Source organism: Leopardus geoffroyi, chromosome B1 (genome assembly GCF_018350155.1).
Source record: "Leopardus geoffroyi isolate Oge1 chromosome B1, O.geoffroyi_Oge1_pat1.0, whole genome shotgun sequence".
NCBI lineage: Eukaryota > Metazoa > Chordata > Mammalia > Carnivora > Felidae > Leopardus > Leopardus geoffroyi.
The window spans coordinates 27,595,172-27,610,724 of record NC_059327.1 but is presented as its reverse complement, the minus strand read 5'-3'; the positions used below and the strand labels follow the sequence as shown (position 1 = coordinate 27,610,724).

General features: G+C 44.0%; 1 protein-coding gene across 1 annotated transcript; it reads left to right on the top strand.

Annotated features, from left to right (window-relative positions):
• The first annotated feature begins 418 nt into the window (after window positions 1–418).
• MBOAT4 (membrane bound O-acyltransferase domain containing 4) lies at window positions 419–11,981 on the top strand. Its single transcript, XM_045455831.1, has 3 exons — window positions 419–2,297; window positions 6,020–6,244; window positions 9,631–11,981. The coding sequence occupies exons 1-3, from the start codon at window positions 2,179–2,181 to the stop codon at window positions 10,592–10,594; spliced, it is 1,308 nt and encodes a 435-aa protein (XP_045311787.1). The 5' UTR covers window positions 419–2,178; the 3' UTR covers window positions 10,595–11,981.
• Window positions 11,982–15,553: the final 3,572 nt, after the last annotated feature.

Genomic DNA, 15,553 nt, shown 5'->3' with positions numbered 1-15,553 from the left:
ACTTGGATGCCTCAAAGTCGTATCAAACCTAAAACGTCCGGGGCAGAGCTTTTGATTTATACCCCTTAGTTGATGCTTTGCTCTCCACCTCAGTAAAGAGATCCACCATTCACTTAAAATTGCTCAAGCTAGAAACTCAATAGGCATCTTAGACTTTCCTCACCTCCCCGTATATAATTCGTATATAATTCACCGGCAAGACTTCCACCTCCCTAATGCAATCTCAGCCGCCATCTCTCCCGGGGTGTCCCCCATCCCCTTCCCACCGCCTTCCCACCTCCCTCATTGAAGCCATTCTCCTGTCGCCAGAATCATCCTTTATCTTATTTTTAATTTTTTTCAATGTTTTTATTTTTGAGAAAGAGTGTGAGCAGAGTAGGGGCAGAGAGAGGAAGACACAGAATCCAAAGCAGACTCCAGGCTCTGAGCTGTCAGCACCGAGCCCGATGCAGGGCTTGAACTCACCAACCGGAGATCATAACCTGAGTCGAAGTCATACGCTTAAGCGACTGAGCGTCCAACAAAATCATCCTTTAAAAACTAATCCAGTTATTGTACTTTGCATTCTTTTCGTTTTTCTTCCTAACTCCTTTCTGTAACCTACCTCTGGACTAGATCCAGCCCCTGACTACTTCTCTTGTTCAGTTCTTCTACTTCTTCATGTTCAGTTTCTCTTCCTCTTTCTCTAATCACGCGTTCATTCTCTATGAAGCCAAGCTGACTGCCCCAGACCGCTTCTACCTGACCCTGCTCTCCACCCTGCCTTCCTATGGTGGTTTAAGTCTCAGATGTCACATACTCTGTGTATTGGTCAGGGTTCAACCAGAGAAACAGAACTGCTAGGAGTTATAAATTAAGAGGTTTATTGCAAGGAATTGGCTTACACAATTGTGGGGGCTGGCTAGGCAAGTCAGAAGTCTGTGGGGCAGGCTGGAACTCTCAGGCATGTGGTGTAGCTGCTGTCTGTAGGTTGGAGTATCTTCAGAGGAGCTCCAGGCCTGCTCTTAAAGCCTTTTAACTGATTGGATCAGTCCCACCCAGATAATCTGGGATACTCTCCCTTCTTTAAAGTCAACTGGTTATGGACTTCAATCACATCTACAAAACACTTTCACAACATCACCTAGATTGGTGTTTGAGTGAATAGCTGGGAACTGTAGCCTAGTCTAGCTAAACTGATACAAAAAACTAACCATCACACTCAGAGACACCCTCTCTGGCCACCCAATCAGAAATAGGTCATTCTTGCTCTACTGCTGGTTTCCTCCATGGAATAAGAAGAGGACCCATCATCCAGGTACCTGGCTGGCTCAGTTGGTACTACATGGGACTCTTGATCTTGGGGTTGTAAGTTTGAACCCCATCTTGGGGGTAGAGTTTACTTTAAAAAAAAAAAACGCAAAAAAGGACCCATCGGCAGCTGTAATTGTTTATCTTATTATTTCCCCCAAAGACTTAGTTCCTTGAAAGTAGCCACACAAATTTGTCCCCGTTTACCCAGCACTGACCACAGTACCTGACACATAATAGATACTAAAAAAAGAAAATTGTTGAATAAATATATGGATGAATTTAAAACATTCTATTGTCCCCAAGCATATAAGCACCTGTTTTCAAACAATGTCTGTCTAAATTAATTTGAAAGACTTCCATGGTGTATGTATTAATCACAGTTCTCCGGAGAAACAAAACCACGGGAGATTATACACACACACACACACACACACGCACATGCATTTATTTTAGGAATTGGCTCATGTGATTATGGTGGCTCCTTTCCTCGCTCACATCCTTGCTTCTCCTTCCCAGCCAGCCAGTTGTCTGTCCACAACTGGAAAATGACATTTTTCTTTAACTTAGTGAAGAAAATATGACAGACAGATGACTGGAAAGGCAAATAACACAGTATGTAAACTAAACGAGAATTGTGAAAGCAATGTTTTTTGTACGTTCTTAATATCACACCAAAACGCATTTTGGTTTCTATAGTGCCGTTCCCTTTATCAGAAAGCCAACTTTTATGCTGCTTCTCGCCAGTGCTTTTGTTTGCTCTTTACTCACCCACGCCTTCCTGAGCCATATAAGCAGATCAAAGAGAACCTGGTTGAGATTTCTCTTCCTGAAGGAAAGCACCTGTTAAAGACTCTGGAAAGGACAGTATCTTTGTCCCAGTTCACAATGGATTGGCTTCAGCTGTTCTTCCTCCATCCTGTATCACTTTATCAAGGGGCTGCTTTTCCTTTTGCACTTCTGTTTAATTATCTCTGCACTATGGACTCATTTTCCACCCCTGCCAGGTAGGTTTAAAGGCTAATTTTGCTCTTACATCTATGAATACCATAGTAGGTCAAAAAGCACGGATTGGCCTGAAGACATGAAGATTAAATAATTAATTATACGGGGGCGCCTGGGTGGCTCAGTCGGTTAAGTGACTGACTTTGGCTTGGGTCATGATCTCACGGTTCACAGGTTCCAGTCCCGCATCAGGCTCTGTGCTGACAGCTCAGAGCCTGGAGCCTGTTATGGATTCTGTGTCTCCCTCTCTCTGCCCCTCCCCAGCTCATGCTCTGTCTCTCTCTGTCTCTCAAAAAATGAATAAATGTTAAATTTTTTTTTAAAAAATAAATAATTATACGGTTGTTTTTAAGTAATTATCACTACCACTGATTATTGATTGCTCAATCATTGATATTTCTATTAGAGTGAAATGGTAGTGGAAATTGACATCATGTCTGCATTGACTCAAAGTTTGACAGGTTTACATTAAAGGGGAAAATGGTGAAAATAAACTCTGGGGAGAGATGGATGTTGACTTAGTACAGGAGTTCCCCAAACAGATATGTCTATACCCCCACCATATGTCCTGTACTCTTGACCAGTCCTAATTTCATGGAATTTTATCATTTTCAATAAAATTAAATTTTATTAAATATATAACTGATTTTTAAAATGCCTTTATATGATTTCTCAGAGAAATGGAATAAGTCGAAATAAATTATGTTAGATTGGCTGGATCTCAATCTGGGGTCCAAAAATTATTATCATTAGAGACTTGATAACTTGATTGAACTGATTTTTGTGTAGTTAATAAGTTATTATTTTTTATTTGAGAGAGAGCACAAGCAGGGGAGGGGGTAGAGAGAGACAGAATCTCAAGCAGGATCCATGCTCAGTGCAAAGGCTGATATGGGACTCAATCCCACAACCCTGGGATCATGACCTGAGCCAAAACGAAGAGTCAGACTCTCAACCAACTGAGCCACCCAGGCGCCCCTGTGTAATTAATACATTATATACATTAAAGGCAGACCGTGTTTTTAAAGAAGTTTGTGGAATATCCTTGTGTCACATGAAAATCCATTGCCCGAGGGCTACCTCCTAATGATTCACTTATTTTGGAAATTAAGATTTTTATACACTGGGGATTTTTAAGTAAGATCTAGTTGTATCTAATAAAAAGAACTACTGAGTTTGACTAATCTGTGGTACATTACATGTTCACAACTGGTTGACAGCCCTTACCCTCACTTAGGAGGGGAGCAGTTGTAAAAAAGTTTCCTATTGAGAAAGAATCACAAATAATAAAGCAAAGCAAGTGCAAAAACAAGGGTTAATTCCCATAGGGTTAAGATTGCCGGTTTTGGGGGGCGCCTGGGTAGCTTAGTAGGTTAAGCGTCCAACTGTTGATTTCAGCTCAGGTCATGATCTCATGGTTTGGTTTGTGACTTTGAGCCCACGTGGGGCTCTGGACTCTGTGCTGACAGCATGGAGCTTGCTTGGGATTCTCTCTTTCTGCCCCTCCCCTGCTTGTGTGCGCACATGCGTGCACGTGCGCTGCCTCTCTCTTGCAGAGAGAGGGAATATTTCAAAAATAAACAAACTTAAAAAAGAGAGAGGGAGATGGCTGGCTTCGGAGTCAGCCTGGCGGATCCTGGGTCTTTCCCTTCCTGAGTGTCCTGTGTATATGAATAAATTCTCAAGTTGATCTGTGAAATGGAAATAATAATGCCTATCTCATGGAGTTATTTTAAGGATTAAATAAAGCTATTTCTTACAAAGAGATTATTAGCACAATGCCTATAATAAAATAAGTACTCAATACATCATGTAGCCTACATTGAACACGTGTAGACATTTTAATGTTTACAAAGCCTGAGGGCAGTTGCCACTTCAGTCTTCTGCTGTGTAAGGAATTCATGTTCCCCTTATTTTTCCGTGGCAGGGAAGCACGGGAATGGCCCAGGCCCTGTGTGATAGAGCAACTTACACGGGGACCACCTATCAGTCCCCCCACAAAGACATTCTTACTAATGTGTGTGTGTCGCTGAGCCATGATACATACCCTGCAGTGGTCAAGAAAATGTAGGCCTCTTTTTAATCTTTTTGTTTGTTTGTTTTAAATTTTTTTTTTCAACGTTTATTTATTTTTGGGACAGAGAGAGACAGAGCATGAACGGGGGAGGGGCAGAGAGAGAGGGAAACACAGAATCGGAAACAGGCTCCAGGCTCTGAGCCATCAGCCCAGAGCCCGACGCGGGGCTCGAACTCACGGACCGCGAGATTGTGACCTGGCTGAAGTCAGACGCTTAACCGACTGCGCCACCCAGGCGCCCCTGTTTGTTTGTTTTAATGTTTATTTAGGTTGAAGGGAGGGAGGGGCAAAGAGGGAGGGAGAGAGAATCCCAAGCAGGCTCCGTGCTGTCAGCGCCTAGTCAGATGTGGGGCTCGAACTCACCAACCATGAGACCATGACTTGAACTGAAATCAAGAGTTGGACGCTTAACTGGCTGAGCCACCCAGATGCCCCAAAAGCATAGGCCTCTTTGACTCAATTTTCCTATCCCTGACCAGTCAGGACCTATTTTCACACCTCTTCATTCAGATTTATTAATTTGGCACCAATTAAAACAAACAGGGGCACCTGGCTGGCTCAATTGGGAGAGCATGTGACTCTTGACCTCAGGGTCATGAGTCCAAGCCTCACAACGGGTGTAGAGGTTAATTAAAAAAAAAAAAAAAAAAAACTAAAAAGTAAACAAACAAACTAACCTCCATACACTGTGGAAAGAAGAACTGAGTCCTCATAATGTGAAATTTCCCAGGTCTCTGCACATCCTCAGGGCATCTATCAGCTTCTGAGGGAGGCAGTTTGCATAAACCACTTCACTGACGTGGGTCTTTAACAACATTAAGAAAAACCATCAACTCCTAAGATCTTTAAAGTGCAATAGGGAAGATTAAGAGCACCTATAAAGATTTTCTAATTGAGTTTTTTTTTTTTTTCTAATTGAGTTTTCAAACAGTTCGTGGAGAGAGGCACGGAGTCCCCTTTCCCACTCTCTCTGGAATGGTTCAGGGCAGTGCAACCCAGCGAAAAGGAAAGAGGCTCATCTCAATGAGACGATGTCTAGAGAGCTGTCCTAGATCCTCGACACTAGCTTCCCATCACTTTTCAGTCAGGCAGCAAACCACTAGATTAAAAAAAATTTTTTTCTTAATGTTTATTTTTTAGAAACGGAGAGACAGAGACAGAGTACAAGTGGGGAAGGGCAGAGAGAGAGAGAGGGAGACACAGAATCCAAAGCAGGGTCCGTGCTCTGAGCTGTCAGTACAGAGCCTGATGCAGGGCTTGAACTCACAGACTGCAAGATCATGACCTGAGCCAAAGTTAGATGCTCAACCTACCGAGCCACCCAGGTGCCCCAGCAAACCACTAGATTTTTTAAGATGTCCCCACCAGGGAACCTTCCAGAGCTGTCACCCACAGGATTGTCAGGGGAGGGTGTTGTTCCCACTTGAATGGTGGGTATCAAAATTTGTTTCCTGAGGTAGGTGTTTTCAAATGGACTCTGGCTTTTTCTCCCAGGGTTCTTTCCCTCAGAAAAACAAAAAGAAGACTTTGGAGTGATAACAGTATGGCTCCCTTAGGTGTTACACGGGATTCTCCAGAATGACATCTGAAGTGACTCATCTGTCACACTGTTCCAAGTCAGTCTCACACTTGTCCTTTTTCTTCTAGGTACCTCTTTCTCCTGGCTGGAGGCGGGGCCCTGGCCTGGGCTGCTATGGGTTCCTTCGCCGTGCTTGTCCTCATCCCTGCTCTGTGCGCCGGGGTTCTGATTTCCTCTCTCGGCCCCCGGGATGTCCACAGGTGGGCTTTCTTCTTTCAGATGAGCTGGCAGACGCTGTGTCACCTGGGTCTGCACTATACCGAATATTACCTGCAAGAACGTCCTTCCATGAGGTAAAGCGGCCTGTTCCCTTGGCTGTATTAAACCAGCCAAGGCTTTGCTTGTTCCTGGGGGACGTGGAGAGACCCTGAGTGTGCAGTTTGAATCTCAGTTCTTGCACATCTGAGCAGTGTGACCTTAAGCAAGTCATTTAACCTCTCAGCCTCCATTTCTTTTCCTAAAAAAAAAAGTGTGCGTGTATGTGTATATGTGTGTTTATGTCTCTGAATGCAAATCTTTGATGTTAGAGATAATGTATATAAATGTAATGATGTGAGTATAAATAACTACCATGTATTGCCTGTGTAGCACAGTATCTGGCACTTAGCTGTACTTAACATTGTGCCTGAAAGGGCGTTGAACCAGGGGCCCCAGGGCCCCTGGATGAGGCCTGTCTTGAAGTGACTAAGCACTATTTGCTGAACTCAGAGTTGGTGGTTTAGACACACGGCCAGCGGCCTCTCCTCCCCTTTAATAGGACCAGGAAGGTATCAATCCACTGTAAACCTTTGCTACCTTCCCATGGAAGCTGCTGTGCAAGAGTTTTGCTTCTTCTTTTTTTTTTTTTATGTTTATTTAATTATTTTGAGAGAGAGAGAGAGAGAGAGAGCAAGAGAGCAAGCAGGAGCAAGGGAGGGGCAAAGAGAGGGAGAGAGAAAATCCCAAGCAGGCCCCACACAGTCAGTGCAGAGCTCAACACAGGGCTCGAACTCACAAACTGTGAGATCATGACCTGAGCTGAAATTAAGAGTCAGATGCTGGGGTGCCTGAGTGGCTCAGTTGGTTAAGCGTCCAACTTCAGCTCAGGTCATGAACTCACGGTTCATGAGTTCAAGCCTCGCGTCAGGCTCTGGGCCGACAGCTTGGAGCCTGGAGCCTGCTTCAGATTCTGTGTCTCCCTCTCTCTTCCTCCCCTGCTCGCACTCTGTCTCTCTCTCTCTCTCTCTCAAAAATAAATAATGATTAAAAAAACAAAACAAAAAAAAAAAGGAGTTGGATGCTTAACTGACGGAGACTCCCAGGTGCCCCAAGAGTTTTGCTTTCATTGAGACTCAGCTATTCCATCCTCCCAGAAGGGTGGTCACCCAGTGTAGGAAAAAGAATTAGTCTAAAGAAATGTTTTCATGAGTCCCTGAGATCACCAAGATTAGAAGTATCTAATACAGGTATGTCTGTATTCTTGAGGCCTGTGGTCCCTGGATCCCTCTGTTATCACAATTGGCGTGGGTCCATGGTCACTCACAGAACAGGGGCTGTGACCTGTCGAGGTGGGTCACCGGTCTGATTCTAGCCTGCCATTGCTTCACTCATTTTGCCATCCCTGCCACACCCAGAATCCTTTTCTTTATCCTCACTGGCTTCACCAAAGGCCAGTGGGGTTTGCTTCTCAGAAGAAGAGGCAAGATGGCAGCCGGTAGGGAATGGGGAGTACTGACTAGGGTGTGGTGAATTAGCATTTCAGTGGGAAGCCAGGACCTGATAGGGGCTGGAGGAGCAAGTTAAACGGGATCTGGTTGACGGAAGGAAGGCTGAGCCAGAGCTGAAATGGGAAGATGTGCTAATTTGCTCTGGTTGTCATAACAAAGTAATGAAGACTGGGTGGCTCACACAACAGAAACTTACTTCCTCTGGAGGCTGGAAGTTCAAGATCAAGGTGTTGGCAGGTTCAGCTTCTTCTGAGGCCTCCCTCCTTGGCTTGTAGATGGCTCTTTCCCCCTGTGTCCTCATCTGGTCTTTCCTCTGTGTGTGTCTGTGCCCTAATATCCTCTTCTCATAAGGACACCAGTCATATTCGTTTAGGGTTTACCCCAATGACCTCATTAAAAAAAATTTTTTTTAATGTTTATTTATTTTTGAGAGAGAGAGAGAGAGAGAGAGAGACAGAGTGTGAACAGAGAGAGAGGGAGACACAGAATCAGAAACAGGCTCCAGGCTGTGAGCTGTCAGCCCAGAGCCTGATGCGGGGCTCGAACCCATGAACCACAAGATCATGACCTGAGCTAAAGTCAGACACTTAACCAACTGAGCCACCCAGGCACCCCTGATGACCTCATTTTAACTTAATCAACTCGTCTCCAAATACAGTCACATTCTGAGGGACTGGGAGATAGGGCTTCAAAATACGAATTTACGGGGAACACATTCCACCCCAACAGAAGGAGTGTGAACAGGGGTTGGTGGCATTTGGAGGCAATTTTACTTACTGTTTGGATAAGTCAGATGAGGTCAGTTGTCCTTAAATCCTCAGACTCACAGAATGAAACAGCAGCATTTGGGAAACAGTGCCATTTTCTCTCCACAGGACAGCAACCCTGATTGTAGAGTGCACCATATAATTTTCCTTAATTTTCTCCACAATAACTTTGCCAGTAGTATCTTCTCTACCTTGTGACACCGAAGCCAGAGCAGTTCAAGTGATTGGTTAAGAACACCCCTCAAATTGCTAATGACTCAGTGCACACCCTGAACCCCTAGCTTGACTCACATTCCTCAGCACAGAAACCACAGCCTGCAAAATCTTACTATCAGGGACCAGTTCATATTCAAAATCTCTGCTTTACTATAGTCTCTTCAGTACTAAATTTTTGTTTCTTCCATGGCAAATTTCTTCCAGGTCCCTGATCCTAATCTGTATAGGCCATTCTTAGAAATATTATAATCAATATTTCCCCACGATATTCCTTGTCAGTCTTTTACTTGCCTCTCGGATTCATGATTAATTTCCCCATTACCTTAAAAAAAATTTTTTTTAATGTTTATTTATTTATTTATTTATTTATTAATTTTTTTTTTCAACATTTATTTATTTTGGGACAGAGAGAGACAGAGCATGAACGGGGGAGGGGCAGAGAGAGAGGGAGACACAGAATCAGAAACAGGCTCCAGGCTCTGAGCCATCAGCCCAGAGCCCGACGCGGGGCTCGAACTCACGGACCGCGAGATCGTGACCTGAGCTGAAGTCGGACGCTTAACCGACTGCGCCACCCAGGCGCCCCTTTAATGTTTATTTTTGAGGGAGAGAGAGACAGAGTGCAAGCGGGGGAGGGGCAGAGAGCGAGAGAGACACAGAATCCAAGGCAGGCTCCAGGCTCTGAGCTGTCAGCATGGAGCCCAACACGGGGCTTGAATTCCTGAACCATGAGATCATGACCAGAGCCGAAGTCAGACACTTAACCGACTGAGCCACCCAGGTGCCCCGATTTCCCCATTTACCTCTTGATCCTGCCCAGAGTAGCTTGTGGTCTGAACTAATCTAAGAGTCTTTGTGGGGGCACTGTAGGCCAGGACATCGGTCTTGATCATTCAGAGCTATTATCTGCTGTGGGGTCATGTGTGAGGGACTGGACTGGGATGAAATAAATATGGGGAGCGTTTTCACATTTAAATAAATCTCTTTCAGGTTCTGCATCACTCTTTCCTCCCTCATGCTCTTGACCCAGAGGGTCACATCCCTCTCTCTGGACCTTTGTGAGGGAAAAGTGAAGGCAGAAGCAAGAGGCATCAGGGGCAGAAGCTCTGTTCTTGAACATCTGTGGAAGACACTGCCCTATTTCAGCTACTTGCTCTTTTTCCCTGCTCTCCTAGGAGGCTCCCTGTGTTCCTTCCAGAGATTTCAGGCTCGTGTTCAAGGGTCCAGCAGTTTGGGTCCCAGGCGCTCTGTCTGGGCTCTGACCCGGATGGGTCTGCAGATTCTGGGCCTCGAGTGCCTAAAGGTGGTCCTGAGGAAGGTGGTGGGTGCAGGAGCAGGTCTGACTGACTGCCGGCAACTCCAGTGCATCCGTGTCATGTGGTCCACAGCCGAGCTCTTCAAACTCACCTACTATTCCTGCTGGATCCTGGATGATGCGCTCCTCCATGCAGCAGGCTTTGGACCTGAATTTGGTCAGAGCCCTGCTGGGGAGGGATACGTCCCTGATGCGGACATTTGGACACTGGAAACAACCCACAGGATATCCCTGTTCACGAGAAAGTGGAACCAAAGCACAGCTGGGTGGCTCAGACGCCTCATATTCCAGCACGGCAGGGCCTGGCCATTGCTGCAGACATTTGCCTTCTCTGCCTGGTGGCACGGGCTCCATCCAGGACAGGTGTTTGGTTTCCTCTGCTGGGCTCTGATGGTGGAAGCTGATTACCTAATCCACACCTTTGCCAACTTGTCTATCAGATCCTGGCCGATGCAGCTGCTCTATAGAACTGTCACCTGGGCCCACACCCAGCTCATCATTGCCTATATCATGCTGGCGGTGGAGGTCAGGAGCCTCTCCTCTCTCTGGCTGCTGTGTAATTCTTACAACAGTGTCTTTCCCATGGTGTATTGTGTTTTGCTTTTTCTTTTAGCGAAGAGAAACCATAAATTGACCTGATATCTTTCCCCAGCCTTCATCTTATACATCCATGAAATAGAGTTTAAAAAGTGCCAGATGGTGTGTTGATGATGCGTATGCTTGAACTTTTCCATACTAGAAGGTTTTTTGTTTTTTTTTTTTTTTCAAGTATTGGATGCATATACCTCATGTCTTGCCATAGAAATTTGGGCATCTACTTTAACAAGCTATTATACTGGTACCGAAGTCCCGCCCCACCCCCCCCCAAAGAGACAAAGACATGGTTTCTTCCCTTGGGGCTTACAGTGTAGGTGTAGAAACAACATTTAGGTAAGGGGATAGATAAAAACATTAGGTACTGTGAACCAAATGACAAACAGTATATACATGGACACCTAAACATTGAGTGTCCAATTGGTCCACTTGATCCTGGACTGTGAGTTCAGCAAGACAAAAACAACAAAAACAAAAACCTAAGTCAGTTGTGCCTGGTTGGCTCAGTCACTAGAGCATGTGACTCTTGATCTCGAGGTCGTGAGTTCTAGTCCCGTGTTGGGTGTAGAGATTACTTTAAAAACAACAACAACGACAAAAACTCTCTAAATCATATAATTGTGTGGGTTTGTTACACGAACTAGAGACTCATGCTGATCCGTAAGTAACTTGAAAAATTTGGTCTCAGAATGGAAAGGCTGATATTATGTCAGAATATGTTAATAAATTGGAAATCTGGCTGAGGCTTGATAAGCACTTACATAATTGTTAAGTACAAAACTGACCCATGAAATATGTCACACAAAGAGACCAAGAACAAGAAGTAAATCCTATTTTAGTACAACGTTGAGGGTCCAGTTCCCTTTTCTTGGCACATCCTAAATAATTGTCTCCGTTTCTTCCTCTGTTAGGACTTAAAATACCCCAAGAGAAAGCTGGCAAGACCTCCAGTGGTAGTGAAGCCACAGTCACATAACGATCGTTTTCACATCTGTGGGCCACCTGGCATGTTACAGAATTACAATTTCTCTTCAAATCGATTTTAGCTCAGCTTACTTTAAAACTTACTCTCTTTCTGAGCAATGGCATTAGTGAAAATCGAGTTTAGTGCATTAATTATATTTTATTCTCATATTCACTAAAAGGAATACATACAAATCGTTTGTGTCCCACTTAAAATCATCTGCTGACTCTGTTTATTGCACCATGGGAAGCACTGCACAGCATCTAAGCTTCCCAAACCAACCATTTTCATTCTTTACAAAATTTAAACTTGCAAGTGAGCTTCTAATTTTTAAAACCTGACGAAGACAGTCAGAAGTTATAGATCATTTAGAAAGTTGTGTCGGGGTGCCTGGGTGGCTCAGCTGGTGAAGCATCTGACTCTTCATTTCGGCTCAGGTCATGATCTCACAGTTTGTGAGCTCAAGCCCCACGTCAGGCTCTGTGCTGTGTCAGCATGGAGCCTGCTTGAAAGTCTCTCTCCCTCTCTCTCTGCTCCCACCCCACTCAAGCTCTCTCTCTCTCAAAATAAATAAATAAACTTACAAAAAAAAAAGTTGTGTCAATATCACTCACTAACAGACAGCAAACAAACAGCCCGATCTTCACACACAGAATATAGCACAACAAGCAGTGAGGGCCCTGAACAGATGGCAGGAATTTGTAGTGGCCTTAACCCTCCGGCACTGCACTCGATAGCCCAGAGGAGACAATGTGGACAAACAGGATTTTCCAAGGTTGGGGATAGTCAAGGGGAAGCAGTAGGTTGCCAAGGGGATGTTAAAGTACTCTAAGACCATTACAAGCACGTTGCTGGAAGGACACCCCTAGAATCCGACCCAGACGGGCAAGTGGGATGGTAGTGGTGGTGTTATAGGTTGGGAAGAAAGATAAATAACCACTGCAGCATTATTTATCATTAAAAAAAAAAAAAAGTCAGCATTAGGAGAATGGTTAAGCAAATTACGATGGGCTATGATAGAGCTATTAAAAATGAATGGGTTGAGGGCGCCTGGGTGGCTCAGTCGGTTGAGCGTCTGACTTCGGCTCAGGTCATTATCTCAAGGTTTGTGAGTTTGAGCCCCACGTGGGGCTCTCTGCTGTCAGCTGGGAGCCTGCTTTGGATCCTCTGTCTTCCTCTTTTTCTGCCCCTCCCCCGCTCATACTTGCACTCTCTCTCTCTCAAAAAATAAATTTAAAAAATAAAACCATTAAAAAAATGAATGCTTGTATACAGGCACGTCTGAGGAGCTAGCTACATGGATGTATGTGTTCAGTTTATGAAAACCCTTCAAATTGTACACTTAAGATATGTGCAAGTTTATGTATGTACATTACACTTGAATAATTTTTTTACATGAATGCCTTTAATGATTAGGAAAATACTTACGATAGATTATTCAATTTTAAAAAGTGGTTGGTTAATAAAGTTTTTTAAAGGGCAATTTGGTCTCCAAATCTATCTCTCTATTGATGGCCAGGGGTAATTTCTGCTCCTCCGATTGGTTAAAACCAGGACATCTACTTCCTTCCCTTTCTATTTGCATCCTATAGAAATGCTTCATTTATATTGGACAGTATAAAGAACAATGTGATTTGAAGGACTTAATCTAAGTCAGAGCCAGACATGTAGATCCAGAAGCCATCTGTCTGCAAAGAGGAGATTCCGGGATCCAAGAGCAGAGAACAGAGAATGTATCTTCTTCCAATCCTCATTTCCTTTGTTAGGACTTAATTTTTGAGTTCCTGACTCCTGCTTCAGCTGCTCCCTCAGCATTTGGCAACTTTAGTTTCTCTTTCCTTCAGTTACTGATTATCACTCCCAAGACCCCACCTATTGCCTCCCAAATTCCCTGACATACCACCAATAGCACCTGCTTTTTCATCTCTGTCATTATTAATCTCATGGCTCTGACCTTGCTTTCGGAACTGGATATGACATTTTTCTTCTTTTGTTCGATCTAGAAAGTGGCCTTCAGGCCACCCCTGATTTCTGTCTTACTCTGTCCTACTTATAGGCCCAACCAGAATAGTATTTTGATAAATTATGTTTATCCTCTATAAATGCAAGGAAAGGGCCAGCAGCTGCTGTCCTGTAGGTGTACCCTGGACAAGTGAATTAGATTCTCGGGGCCAAGTAGTAGAGCTAAGTAACCCATAGAAACAGCCCCCAATGGGGCTGCAGCCCCTGGCTTCTGGCATCCTACCTTTTATCAGCCAACTTACTCTAAAGAGTTTGGTAGGAGGCTTCACAGATTCCCCCCATGGGACCTCATCCAAATTTTGAAAAATATCACTGTATGAGATTCTGTTGATTAAGAAATTTCTAAAAATGGGATAAGCCATTAACAGACACATGAAAAAAATGCTCAGCATCACTCATCATCAGGGACATACGAAACAAAACCACAATGAGATACCACCTCACACCTGTTAGAATGGCTAAAATTAACAACGCAGCCAACAACAGATGTTGGTGAGGATGCAGAGAAAGGGGAGTCATTTTGCACTGTCGGTGAGGATGCAAACTGGTGCAGCCACTCTGGGAAATAGTATGGAGGTTCCTCAAAAAACTAAAAATAGAACTACCCTATGACCCAGCAATTGCACCACTAGGCATTTATCCACGGGCTACAAGTGTGCTGTTTTGAAGGGGCACATGCACCCCAATGTTTATAGCAGCACTATCGACAAAAGCCAAAGTATGGAAAGAGCCCAAATGTCCATTGATGGATAAATGGATAAAGAAGATGTGGTATACATATACAATGGAGTATTACTTGGCAATCAAAAAGAATGAGGTCTTGCCATTTGGAAAAATGTGGATGGAACTAGAGGGTATTATGCTAAGTGAAATGAGTCAGTCAGAGAAAGAAAAATATCATATGACTTCACTTATATGTGGAATTTAAGATACAGAACAGATGAACATAAGGGAAGGGAAACAAAAATAATACAAAAATGGGGGGGACAAAACATAAGAGACTATTAAATACAGAGACCTGAGGGTTGCTGGAGGGGGGTTGGGTGCGGGATGGGCTAAATGGGCAAGGGGAGTTAAGGAAGACACCTGTTGGAATCAGCATTGGGTGTTATGTGTAGGGGATGAATCATTGGATTCTATTCCTGATATCATTATTGCACTATATGCTAACTTAGATGTAAATTAAAAATAAATAAATAAAATAAAATAAAATAAATAACAATGGGATAAGCCATGATAACTGAAAAGCTCAGAATACTAGCAAAGCTTAATTAGAAAATATTTAACAAAAAACTGCAAAATTTGCCTTCCTAAGAAGACCAAGGAGCTATAGGGACCATCATTTGTCTGTTGAGATGGCATTGCCCGGGAAATGTTCCATGAGAACTTCAATTCACCTTTCAATTTTAGGTAAGGTAGGCTCACAGCCTGGTCCCCCTGACGCACATGTAGCCACTCACCCACGCTGGCCTCTTTCTTCATCTGTCAGCAGCTGCCGTGACAAACAGGCAGCCAGTGGCTCTAAATGGGTAACTCAGGTTTAGTGATCCATCTCAATTGTTAAACTTCTCTGAAGGACACAATCCAATCTTGATTTTTTTTCTATCCATGTAGTTTTATAAAGCAAACCATAGGGAGACATCACTGACACACAGTTAATTCATCAATCCTTGATTCATCAATTTCATGAGAACATGGAAAAGGAGGCCCAGGTGGAGAGTTTTGAGGAGTTCGTCCTGGCAAGCATTAGTAGATATTTCAATCCAGAAAAGTACTAAGAAAGCCAAATTTTATCTCTGCCCAAAGGAGGCTACTCTGCCCACGTGACTGATCTCTTACAGGCAATGAACTCTCTCTCAGGTCGCTTGAGAGGCTCTGGCAGCCAGCCTGCCGAGCCTGGGTGAAGGCGAAAGGATCAAACAATGAGGCAGAGATTGATGGTGAATCAGGTTCAGTAGGTGTGAAAGAACAGATTGGACCAATGTATTCCTATAAGCACTATAGGGACCACTAGATTA

Coding starts and splice junctions, on each gene's coding strand:
- MBOAT4 (XM_045455831.1), top strand. CDS start 2,179: ATGGATTGGCTTCAGCTGTTCTTCCTCCATCCTGTATCACTTTATCAA. Junction 2,298..6,019: donor TCATTTTCCACCCCTGCCAG/GTAGGTTTAAAG, acceptor TTTTTCTTCTAG/GTACCTCTTTCTCCTGGCTG. Junction 6,245..9,630: donor CAAGAACGTCCTTCCATGAG/GTAAAGCGGCCT, acceptor AATCTCTTTCAG/GTTCTGCATCACTCTTTCCT.